The sequence below is a fragment of the Tursiops truncatus genome, chromosome 2, assembly GCF_011762595.2.
Source record: "Tursiops truncatus isolate mTurTru1 chromosome 2, mTurTru1.mat.Y, whole genome shotgun sequence".
Taxonomy (NCBI): domain Eukaryota; kingdom Metazoa; phylum Chordata; class Mammalia; order Artiodactyla; family Delphinidae; genus Tursiops; species Tursiops truncatus.
The window spans coordinates 34,306,638-34,319,268 of NC_047035.1; the positions used below are offsets into that span (position 1 = coordinate 34,306,638).

Here is a 12,631-nt window from a genome sequence, read left to right on the forward strand (position 1 = left end):
TTCATGATACTATTTGCTTTACTTTCATCTATTTGAAAATTTCCATAGTAAAATGGTTTTTTGTTTGTTTTTTAAGTCTACTTGCTATGGAAGGAAAGGGAATTTTTGTCACCACATGCCCTTTGGATGCTTTCAAACTGGAAGCAATAACATAACTTCTTGGGTCAATTGGCTAAAAGATTTGGCATGTCTCTCTGCTCTTCTTGGAGAACTTCAGCACTTAAGGCAAGAAACAGGTCACCCAAGGCCACAGCAGAGGAGAGCAGGGAGGCCAAAAGAGAAAAGAGCTATGATTTTAGGCAGAGGAGGGTTTATCAGAGCTTGGTTTTTCTGCATCTGTGTACCAAATTAAATGAAGTCCTCTACTACCTCTGGGCTTAATCTATAGTGAAGCTCAGCATCTGTATAATTTAAGTCACTCCTATCACTTCTTAGATAATCAAATGTGAGAGCTGGAAGAAACTGGAGAAAATACTCAACTGAACCATCTTATTCTGCACCCAGAGGAGATATTATAAGAAGGTTATGGGTGGCTGGGTAGGGTGAGATAGTACTCATTAAACTTGGTTTTGGGACTTCCCTGGTGGTCCAGCGATTGAGACTCTGTGCCCCCAATGCAGGGGGCCCGGGTTTGATCTCCAGTGAAGGAACTTGATCCCACATGCTGCAACTAAAGATCCTGCACGCCACAACAAAGATCCCATACGCAGCAACAAAGACCCGGTGCAGCCAAATAAATAAATAAATAATAAAACAAAACAAAACAAAACAAAAACAACAACTTGGTTTCATTTCTCCCTTGCTACCCTGAGGGAATAAATAAGGCAATAAGGTGAATGTGCAGTCTTTATTTTCTCTAAAGATTGAGGTAAAAGGGAACTCTTTAGAAAAAGAAACCATCTACATTGAAAATGGGACGGTCCAAACTTACACAATATGTTAATTATATCTCAGTAAAGCTGAAAAAATCTGTTTTTAATTTTTTTTAAAGTACTGGAAAAAGAAAACAGGAAGGTCCAGCTTTACATCGTTGCTCCAGGATGCTCAGAGGAAGGAACTAAAATTGGCCAAGTTTGAGCCAAGATTTTCCTGAGTTGGTCCAGACTCCAGATTAATGTTTCAAAGAGGAAAGAGATCAGTCAAGAGTTTTTGAGTCTATAGTCCCTGGAAAGAAGTGACGTTGATGCTCCTGTCACCTCAGCTGGGCGTGCTAGCTGGTCTTGGTAAGGAAATTGACCCAATTTCCCAGGTTCTTCTGCCATCCCTGTGCCCAGCCTGGCATCTGCCCAGTCCTCCTGGTCCGAGAGGGTGGCCGACTCTGCAAGTCTTGGAGCAGAATACTCTGTAGGTGTGACTGTCTCGTGCCATGAGCCAGCCTCACGAGAGGGTTGGGTGTGCGAAGATTTCTAGAAGGGTCAGGAGTATCAGAGCAGGGCAGGATTCGCAACAGCAGCCAGCCAGGACAATCCTGCAGGGTGGGCCTTCTCCTCGGTCCCCTTTCCTTATGGCGTGGACTGAGCCTCATACAGCTGTGCCTATTCCACCAGCTCTACTCCCACTGGATTCCCAGCAGCTCACAGCTGACGTTCCACAAGCGCTCAGCCGTTTTGTTATTCCGGGCCCTTGGAGACACCCAAGTCTTCTTGCAGTCACTGGAGGGCATAGAAAGGGGGTGAACATCCAGGAGTGAAAATGGACAGTCTGGAAAAGTTTATGTCCTCTTCTTCAGAATATATTTCTAAATGTGTAATAAAATACATTAGATAAAAAGAAACTAACTGTATTGAAATGCAGTTTTAAAATATTTCCTTTTCTTTTTTGTACTGACTTTTAAAAAATTTTAATTTTATTGGAGTGTAGTTGATTTTCAATGTTGTGTTAGTTTCAGGTGTACCTCAAAGTGATTCAGTTATACATATACATATATTCATTCTTTTTTAGATTCTTTGCTCATATAGGTTATCACAGAATACTGAGTAGAGTTCCCCGTGCTATACAGTAAGTCCTTGAGGGTTATCTATCTTATATAAAGTATAAAATATTTTAAAAACAATGTGTGGTATAGTAATGTGTTCTATTAGAAGAGCTAGCACTGGGTCCAATCACTACCGGATTTCAAAGTATTGGCGAGAAGTGACATCCTGAGGTAACTGCAACAATTGCAATGTGGCATGAAATTATTTATAGTTTTCTTGGGGACAAAGTCACCAAGTATCACTACTACTGCAGTTCACTTCCTACATTCATAATCAAAGGAAATGGCAAATTTCAGATGGAGGTTAGTGAAACTAAAGATGAAATTATCTTTCCATCCAGGTTTGAAGACCCCTTAAATTCTATCCACAGACCCCTTGTGTCCCATGAACCCGACTAAGCACCCCTGTTTTGTTTTGGGGTGAGCAGGTGAGGGGGGCTGGGGCAGAGCACACTGGTCATGGTGTTTTTCTTTAAATAGAAGTTTTGGACTTCCCTGATGGCACAGTGCTTAAGAATCCTCCTGCCAATGCAGGGGACACGGGTTCCAGCCCTGGTCCGGGAAGATCCCACATGCCGCGGAGCAACTAAGCCCATGCACCACAACTACTGAGCTTGTGCTCTAGAGCCTGCGAGCCACAACTACTGAAGCTCACACACCTAGAGCCCGTGCTCTGCAACAAGAGAAGCCACCGCAATTAAGCCTGTGTGCCACTACGAAGAGTAGCCCCCCTCGCTGCAACTAGAGAAAGCCCACGCATAGCAATGAAGACACAACACAGCCAAAAATAAATTTTAAAAATTTAAAAATTAATTTAAAAAAAACTGGGATCATACTGTACCTAGTTTGGGGAGGATATCTTTCTCTTGTTAAAAGTGTACAATTTTAATTTTACAAGTAATGAATTAATATATAATCTTTAAAATTTATTTTTAAATAATAAAGGAATACCTGGAGTAAAAGGTTAAAATCCTCCTTCACACTGCCCCCCACCCCCCGACTCTTCCTCAAACTCCCTGGAAGTAACTACTACTGTGTAGTAGTTTGCTGTGTATCCTTTCAGACTGTTTTCTATGCATGTACAGTGAATAATTATATAGTTCTATATTTCATTTTTTTCTGATAATATTATATCACTAACATTTTCCCATTAATTGAATATTGTTCAAAAATACTTTTATATAGTGACTGTATTATATTTTATCACATGATTAAGGAGGGGTGTTAAACACCCAGACTCCAGGGCGGCATTGTCTAGTAGAAATATGATGCAAACTACAAATGTGAACCACATGTGTAACTTTAAATTTCCCAATAGAAATTTTAAAGTATTTTTTTAAAAAGTGAAGAGAAATAGGTGAAATTAATTTTGGTAGTATATTTTATTTAACCCAACATAGCCAAATTATTTCAGCATGTAATCAATACAAAAATTAATGAGCTATTTTACATTTCTGTTTTTCACACTATGTCTTCAAAATCTGCTGTACATTTCACACGCACAGTATGTCCCAGATTGGACTAGCCATATCTCAAGTGCTCGGTAGCCATATATGGCTAGTGGCAACCACACTGAACAGCACGGCTCTAGAGCCAGGCTGCCTGGGTTTAAATCCCAGGCCTACCACTTATAAACTATATGACCCTGAGCAAGCTAATTTTTCTGTGCCTCAGTTTCTTCATCTGTAAAATGGGGACAATAATACGATCTACCTTTCAGAGTTGTGATGATTATACGAATTAATACACGTAAAACTTAGAAGAGTGCCAAACATGTTGTAAGAGCTCAAGCAACATTAGCTATGATCATTTATCCATTCCCCAATTGTTGGACACTGAGGCTATTTCCAATGCTTCCCTTAATAAATGGTGTACCAGTGAACCGTCTTGAACAAAGTGGGACAGAAAAGCAGACTGGGCTGGATCAAGTCATGGAATGGAAAGAAATGTAATCCTGGGCTTCCCTATATTCCCAGACTCTGATTGCCCATTGAGTTTGTGATAAACCTCAACATCAAAATGTCTATTTTTATGTTCCAACAGATAGTGCCAGTCTTCGCAGCTTTGGGAGAAGTGTCCCTAGAGTTCACACTAGGGACAGGTGACTTTGCCCTGGAGTTTCGTGCTATGTGTCATTTAAAAATTCATGAAGGAAGTCAGCCAAAAGCTTCAAGGAAGAGAAAAAGGCTCTACAAAGGCTTACCTGGAAATGTGGCACACAGGTTTGAAACAGAGCCATAAAACCAACTTTTGCCATGTTTCAAATGTAAGTTTCCTTAGAAAAGTAACAGCATTTGGTCTACTGGCCCAACATGAACCTGGATTCCCCCATCAGGCACAAACTTGGCCACTGCGGGTGCAAAGCCCAGGGAGTCCTATGCCTGCCTCACCATACACACAGGTGATGGGGAGAACGCATGCGGCCTCTGCGCACCTGAAGTACTTGCCGCTCAGGGGCTCCAAGCCCTCAGCCAGGGCGCAGTGCAGGCTGGTCTGGGCCCCCTCCCTTGCCGTCTTGAGGAAGGGGGAGAAGAGCTGCCAGAGCAGGCACAGCAGGAAGGAGTGTCGGACCAGTTCGGAGCGGACGATGCCTGGGTGCACTGCGTAGGTGGTGACCCCCGTGCCTAGGGCAAAAAGGGCACAGTTAGACCAGAGACACACTCCGAGGCCGGGGAAACAGCTCATCTCCTGCAGCAACATGCACGATTGAGAAGAAAGGACTTGGGAAACAGAACCCCAGTGTTCAGAAGACACCACCTCTAGCCAGGTAGAATCTCATGCGTAATTAATTGATCTTATCCAGAAAGATCTACAGCCTTCTCAGCCTTCTATGCTCCAAAAGGAATGCTTGGTTGAACATCCTTCTATTTTAGTGTCATCTTAATCTGTGGCTTAAATGGTATCTTTGGAATTTCTATTGGAGGGTCTTAGGGGCAGCAATCCTGTTAGAAGGTAGGAAGCTAGGACCTTGTTGTGAATTGCATTTGCCGGGCAAGCACATTTCATGAGGTGTAGATTGAGGGGTGTTGATGGAAATGATGAGAGTTAACATGCCCCCAAGACACCCCTGCCGCCTCCACTGTTTTTAGTACTTATTACGTACAAGGGCTGTGCTACATGTTTTAAGTGTTATCTCATTTGACTCTCAAAGAGGTTCATGAGGTAGGTAATATTAAGAAGCCCATTTACAGCTGAGGAAACCGAGTTCTCATCACAGACAGGTTAAGTAAATTGCCCAAGGTCACACCTGGCTGGTTGCAGGGCCAAGGTCTGAACCTCGATGTAGAGTAAAGAGCATAGACTTCTGAGCTAGATTGCCTGGAGTTGAATCCTGGCTCGCCTCGGAATTAATATATCTTGCTCGGGCAAGTTTCTCAAGATATCTGCGCCTACCTCTTCTTTTGTAGGGAGGGGAAAAATCATAGCACCTACCTCATAGGAATAGTGTATTCAATGAGTTGAGACACAGATAGTATACAGCACACACAAACTCTCAATTATTGTTGTCATTATTAGTATTCATTTAAATGATTACCCTATTCTTCTACTTTCTGCATTCTGATAGTAAATACCATTTTCCCCAAACTCTGGCTTATTCACTGTAGCAAACGGTCCTCCAGATTCACAGATGTCAGTGTCAGAAGCTCAGCAAAAACTCCAGGGCAGCACAGAATCATAGGATCAAGAATGGCCTCACCTCATTTTACAGCTGAGGGGAGAAATCAAGGGAGGTCAAAGGGACATGTTTGTAGACACACGTGGCTACTATGTGGTAGAGCAAGAACTTAGACCCAAGTATCTGAAACCCTGACTCCAGGCAGTGAGTGGCGGCTCTGTAGCTCAGCTCACCCTGTAAACCTCAGCAACTGGCACAGCAAAGGAAGCACCTGGTTTAAAGCAGAGTCCCCACTTTCCAGTCCTCACTCCTTCACTTGCCATATAATCTTGGGCCGGCTGCTTCTTGGACTTCAGTTTGGACCCATAAAATAGTGAAAACAATACCTACTCTGCCTGTTGCAAGAGGTTGTTGTGAAAAATCAGATGAGATGATAAATATGAAATAAGATGTGACAAAGCACATAAGGTTTATAGGTTCCTGACCTCTGTCCAGTTTTAAGCTTCCCAAGGGCAAGGACTCTGTTTTTACTCAGTTTTATAACCTCATTCTCCTTAGTGCACAGAGCTGCCACTGAAATGTGCACGTTTGACATCCTGACTTCAGAAGTTTCTGTGAACCTCTAATCTGGACTGAAGCCCCTGCTTCTTAACCCTGGCCCTTTCTCTAGACTTACCTTGGAGCCTCTTGGCCAGCTCACGAGTAAAGAGCACATTGGCCAGCTTGCTGTGGCAATAAGCAAAACCCCGGTTGTAGGACTTCTCACCCTGGAGGTCATGGAAGCGAATCTTGCCAGCATGGTGGACCACTGATGACAGGTTCACCACCCGTGCAGGAGCGGACTCCTTCAGCTGCCCCAGGAGCAAGTGGGTGAGAAGGAAGTGGCCTGTGAGGAGAGCCAGCAGAGGAGATTGAAGAGTGGAACAGCAGCCTGGGCTCGGGGTGTGGGAGCTGATGTATGACAGGGCTTCATCACTAGCTCACTATCTTCTGGGTGTGAACATTTTGATACCATGAGTAACAGTGTTAATGGTCAGTCAGTCTGAGTTAGTGGAGTCCTCAAGGCAAGGGCCAGAGCTGGACTCCAGGTAAGGCAATATATACATAATCTGTTGTTATTTGTTCCTGTTTCCTTGCCCCGGTCAGGAGCAACTGCTAGCTTCTGACATCCCCCGTCTGGTTATGATCACACAACTGTGGGCATGTACAGAAGGAAGGTTGGAATAGTCAGGGAAAATAACTTTTGCTGAGGATCAGAGAACCTGTTCTGTGATCCCCTCACTAGAGCCATTGCCTCGAGCTGTGAACACTAGCCTCTCTCATACCTCAAGTCCTCAAGGTCTGCCTCCACGATGGACCAACCCTTGCTTGCTTGGTCCTCAGTTATAGATATGACCCCCCCTCCAGCCAAACACGGACTTCACCCCCACTCCTGACCCTGCTTGGCAAGTCTTGCATTACCACAGTCCCATTCAAGAAGGACCTTCTTCTTCCTGGTATCTCCTATGTTTGGGGTTTCTTAACGGTATGAGTAGGATAAGCTCTCTTTTTTGTACTGGTTAGGAGAGAGATAGTGAAAGAAAAACCAATACCTCCAGTCTAGCAGAATCTTGGTCTCTATGAGGACCAGTGGAGATCCTCAGCACTGGTACAGGGTCATCTCCCTACAGAGAACATGATGGCATATGCCTCGCTTTTCACTCACTCTAAGATACTCACCCAGGTGGTTGACTCCCAGGTGGGTTTCAAAGCCATCAGCTGTCTTGGAATATGGGCACATCATCACTCCTGCATTGTTGATCAGAATATGAAGCTGCTTTTCCTCTAAAGAGCACAACCAAGGAGACCATGTGGTTAGCAAGGAGTCAGCTAGCTGCCAGTCCTGAGTGTTTGTTCCTTGCGTTTGGACCTATCTCAGTGATATTCAGTAGCCACTGTCATTGGGTTTCTAATTTTATATATATATATAAATTTATTTATTTATTTTTGGCTACGTTGGGTCTTTGTTGCTGCACATGGGCTTTCTCTAGTTGTGGCGAGCAGGGGCTACTCTTCATTGCGGTGTGCGGGCTTCTCATTGTGGTGGCTTCTCTTGTTGTGGAGCACAGCCTCTAGGTGCATAGGCTTCAGTAGTTGTGGCACGTGGGCTCAGTAGCTGTGGCTCGCGGGCTCTAGAGCACAGGCTCAGTAGTTGTGGCACACGGGCTTAGTTGCTCCGCGGCATGTGGGATCTTCCTGGACCAGGGCTCGAACCCGTGTCCCCCGCATTGGCAGGCGGATTCTTAACCACTGCACCACCAGGGAAGTCCTGGGTTTCTAATTTTAGTTGCTGTTATCTTCCTGGACACCATTCATTCATTCATCCATTCATTCAGCAAATGTGTACTTAGTACTGACTCTGAGCTGGGCTGGGCACCGGGCATACAGTGGTAAAATAAGGCAGACATGGTTCCTGTCCCTCATGGATTTCATAGTCCTTGACAGAAGATGGTCATTTTCCATGATACAGAAGAATATTGGCAGCAGCACAACTTCCCCTTGTGCCTACGGCCACAGAAGTTTGATTCTCAGGATGAAAGAGGAGAGTGGCATCAGGGCCACACCTCGATGGCAAGGTACAAGCCCAGGCAGGGAGCTGTCATCTCCACCATTCCCACTGCTGAGGCAAGGAGGTGAAAAGGATCCTGCCCAGCCTGTCCACCCGCCATCCCCGCGCCAATTCCCTGCCCTGCTGGTTTGTGTGGCAGAACCTGTGCGGTGGAATCCATGATGGTCTGATGCAAAGGCCGGAGCTGGTCCAGGGTGGAACAGCCACTCCCACACCCAGCTTCCTGCCTTTCTAACCCCCAGGGCCTCACCTGCCCGGAAGCCCTCAGCAAAGGCTCGGATGGATTTGGTATCAGCTAGGTCCAGTTTCCGTACCAGCACCTGGGAGTTCTTTGTATCAGCTCGGATTTCACTGGCAGCAGACTCCCCCTTCAGTACGTCTCGGCAGGCAATGTATACTCGGGCTCCTGGGGCCAAAACAAACAGGCAGCAATGTGTTCAGACCCTGGGCTGAAGAAGAGTCTAGGAAGTGAGTTTGGGACTGGTGGACAGAGCATTCCCCGCACCATCCCTAAAGCAGTGAGTGGCTAAATTGCCGCTTCCAGGTTCTCCTTGCTATCAGCTTAACCCCAGGCTGGGAACCCTGGTTTTTACACCCTGATATTTTACATGGCTTAGGATCTCCTTTTAGAATAACTGACCTGACCAATATTATACACGGACATCATTGTTTTCCTTACTTTATATAAATAGGGAAGGAGCAGGAAGGAAGGAAAGTTTAAGCCACAGAGTAAGTTGGTGTCACAGCTGGACTTGAATCCCAGGTTCCTTGAGTTCCTGACCAGAATTTCTAAGCCCAGGAGGAAAGATAAGGGAACATGAGTAGAGTTCCTAGTGAGAAAGACAGGAGGTGCCGCCCTGTGGAAATGGAAAGGAAGGACTTGCCTCTGCGAGCAAGCTCTCTGGCTGTCTCCTTGCCGATGCCTGTGTTGGCACCGGTGATCACCACCACCTTCCCGGGAAGCTGCACGTTTGTTTCACAGACCCCACCAGCAAAGAACTTCCTACAGGCAAGAGAAACAAAACATTTATGCACCATCCTTTCCAATCCCAGACTGAGATACATAAAATCCACCCAGCCTCAAAGAGGGATTTCTTTTTGTTGCTGTCAGGAGACTTAAAGAAGCTAATCTTCAGGGGACAGCGTCTCCCCAGTGGGCAAGGCAGTCTCCTGCTTATCAGCTCAGCTAGGGAGGTCACGTGCCCGGAAGCTACAAATGATCATGTGGGCAAACAGAATAAGTTCTCTTGAGCCAGGGCCAATGGTTCCTTGTTAAACAACAAAGATACCTCGCTCCTATCTCTAGAGGTTCCCAGAGGTCATCTTCCTTCTCTATCCTGCCCTTAAAACACGAGGGGGATGGGCATTAGTGGAATCAGTGGTCCTGACCCCTCACCTTCAATAAGCATCAATGGTGAGTAACTGATGAACAGCACCTCCAGGGTCCCTACGGCTCTTGGGCTGCCTCTCCAGTTTTAGAGAGCCAGAATATTCTGCCATCCCACTAGAGATTTCATACTCGCCATCCATGCACAGAGAGAAAACCTCCCTTGTTCAGACCTCTGTGCAGAGAGCATCCTTTTACATAGAGTTGACTTGATAAGTTCCCAAAAATAGGACGGGAGGAAGTAAAGCTAACATCACCTGAGCATCATCCAACTGCCAAGCACTAGGCTAGGCATTTTCCAAGGGAATTTAATTCTCTCAACCACTCTGTTATTATCCCCACATTACAGTGGAGAAAGCTGAGGCTCAGAGAAGTTCAAGTCACTTGCTAATGGTGGCAAAACTGGAACCCAAACCCAGCTTTCTATGACGGGACCTAGAGCAACACTCTGTCTCTGATATGTCCATTTAACCTTCTTTATCATCAAGAATTTAAAAGTTCTCTACTCATAACACACATTTCTTTGACATCTCTAGAAATCTTCCACAGCAAAAGAGCCAACCCAAAACGTTAGTTGAGGATAGTCTCAAAGGGAAGAGAGTGTGTTCCCTTCCCCAGATGCCTGGTACTTAACAACTGAGTCCCTCGGCAATGACCACCCACCATAATGCAGCAGGGCCACCTTGACTAGGGACGGTGAAGAAAGGGAGACCTTCAGAGGAACCCAAGGGAATGGAGTGAAAGAGCAAGGACTCCCCCATAAGATGTCTGTCAAGCTACTTAACAGAGTCATCCACTCAGCCTTCCACTAGCATCAAAATTCAAACCCGCCCCTCCTCTCCCAGCCCCAGGTGCTTCCTTCTCGTTTCCCACCACAATATTCATAACTACCTCCTTCCTTCCTGCCTTTCCTGCCTGACTTTCTCTCCCTTGGCCTCCATCCCTTTCTCTTCCTTCAGCAGCTAAGAACTCATCTTCTTACAAGCTCCGTGGCTCCCAATTCAGGGCTTTGTAAACTATTAAATGAGTTACTGAATTAAGACAAACCTGATGGATGGAGCTGTCACATACAGGAAAGAAAGGAAGGAGGTGAGCAGTCCCAAGAAAACCAGCATCTTTTCAACTTCTTTAGTTGCTGCTGCTTTACCAAGAGCAACTTTGACTCCAACTCTGGCTCGGGCTCCACCTGGTCTGGCTCCAACTCTTGGCCGCTTCTTGCTGCTTCTCTTTCCTCCAGCTCCTCTCGCTCCTGGGTGTTCAGCAACAGCCTGGCTCTAAGCGTAGCCCAGAATCCTATTTAAATCCGAGAGCTGTCAGAGCACAGCCTGCTGGGAGATGTAGTCCTGGGAGAGAAGGATGGAGAAAAGAGCAGAGCCTCACACTTACCGGCAAAGAGAATGAGGGGAGATGGAGAACTGCCCCTAACTTTCCCACCCTCAGTCATTTCTCTTATCTAGGGAATGTGTTCCCTCCACCACCCTCACTTCCACTCCTGCAAAATAGAATATTTTTAACTTTAGCAGCAGACCCCATGATACTTGAAATACAGTGTGATTAAAATAGACAAGGAAGAAACCCCCAGGAGAGAGGTGAGAGAATTCAGGAGAGTGTTTCCCTTGGTGGGGAAGGGGTAGAGACTGGGGTGGGGTATGTTGGGATCTCCTGGGGGGGGGCTGGTAGTGTTCTGTTCTTTGGGGGGGGTTGCTATTACACAGGTGTGCTCACTTTGTGAAAATTCACTGAGTCACACACTTGATGTGTGCACTTGACAGTGTTTTATGTTCTGTTTCAATGAAGTTAACACACACATGTATCGTACATGCCAAAGAAAAGGTATAGTGTTTCAGTGCATGGGCTCTTAGCATGGACTTCCTGGTTCAAATCTCAGCTGAACTGCTTACCAGATGGGTGGCCCTGGGCAAGTTACTAAACCTCTCTCTTAACTCACTTTCCTCACTTGCATAATGGCATGATAAAATATACACCTACCTTTTAAAGTATTAAATTAATTAAATAGGTAGGAAATTTGAGACGGAGACTAGCACATTGTAGACACTGTATAAAAGTTGGCTGTTCAGGGACTTCTCTGGTGGCACAGTGGTTAAGAATCCGCCTGCCAATGCAGGGGACACCTGTTCAAGCACTGGTCTGGGAAGATCCCACATGCCGTGGAGCAGCTGAGCCTGTGTGCCACAACTACTGAGCCTGCGCTCCAGAGCCCGCAAGCCACAACTACTGAAGCCCACACGCCACAACTACTGAGGCCTGGGAGCCTAGAGCCCATGCTCTGCAACAAGAGAAGCCCCTGCAATGAGAAGCCCGCACACCACAACAAAGAGTAGCCCCCACTCGCCGCAACTAAAGCCCGCACGCAGCAACGAAGACCCAAAGAAGCCAAAACATAAACAAATTTAAAAAAAAAAAGAAAAAAGTTGAGCTTCCCTGGTGGTCCAGTGGTTAAGATTCCGCACCTCCACTGCAGGGGGAACAGTTTCCCTGGTCAGGGAACTAAGATCCCTGGTCTGGGAACTAAGATCCCGCATGCTGTGCAGCAAGGCCAAAAAATATATATATTATATAGAGAGAGTTGGCTGTTATGATTAGCTGTATTGATTTCTGTCCTACTTGCTTTATTCAAGGGTTTAGTGTAGAAAAGGGAGACGTAATGGATGTTTCAGTTGAATACTATTAAAGATGACGGGAAAGACGAGAAACAAACCAAGCAGAAACTCTCAGTGCCCTCTGGAGGTGTGTGAGGGGATGGGAGGAGGATACGTAGGGTTCACAGCCTTTGCTCACTCAGTATTCCTCTCCTGGACATGACTCCAAGAGTCATGCCCCAGATCTGCTCCTTCCTGCAAAGCTAGAGGAGGCTCCAAGAAGACACGAGTGATGAAAGAAGACTCCTGTGGCAGGCAGGTGCTCACTCCTTCATTCATTGATTCATCCATCCATTTAACACACACTTACTGAGCATTTCCTGGTTCCATTCCTGCCCCTTGCAAATCCCAAGAACCTGATGAACAGAACAAGGAGTAGTCAGAT

General features: G+C 45.9%; 1 protein-coding gene across 2 annotated transcripts; it reads right to left on the reverse strand.

Moving 5' to 3' along the window:
- Positions 1 to 833: 833 nt before the first annotated feature.
- On the reverse strand, positions 834 to 10,867 carry RDH12 (retinol dehydrogenase 12). 2 transcript variants are annotated; one of them, XM_004325588.4, is made up of 7 exons: positions 10,634 to 10,867; positions 9,084 to 9,202; positions 8,450 to 8,605; positions 7,311 to 7,415; positions 6,268 to 6,477; positions 4,410 to 4,599; positions 834 to 1,652 (listed from the first exon to the last, which is right to left on the reverse strand). In XM_004325588.4, exons 1-7 carry the CDS (start codon positions 10,699 to 10,701, stop codon positions 1,550 to 1,552), a joined length of 951 nt encoding a protein of 316 aa, XP_004325636.1. In that variant the 5' UTR covers positions 10,702 to 10,867; the 3' UTR covers positions 834 to 1,549. The 2 variants fall into 2 exon arrangements, with proteins under 2 accessions (XP_004325636.1, XP_019777766.1); XM_019922207.3 differs by having other exon boundaries at positions 834 to 1,738; positions 10,634 to 10,866.
- Between the last annotated feature and the right edge of the window lie 1,764 nt (positions 10,868 to 12,631).

What these genes read in the sequence shown, in the direction of transcription:
- RDH12 (XM_004325588.4), bottom strand. Translation starts at nt 10,701, where the DNA reads ATGCTGGTTTTCTTGGGACTGCTCACCTCCTTCCTTTCTTTCCTGTAT. An exon ending in CCTGGGAGTCAACCACCTGG is followed by an intron (nt 6,478 to 7,310) that starts GTGAGTATCTTA and finishes CTCTCCTCACAG; the next exon opens with GCCACTTCCTTCTCACCCAC. An exon ending in GCTGGCCAAGAGGCTCCAAG is followed by an intron (nt 4,600 to 6,267) that starts GTAAGTCTAGAG and finishes TTTTTGCCCTAG; the next exon opens with GCACGGGGGTCACCACCTAC.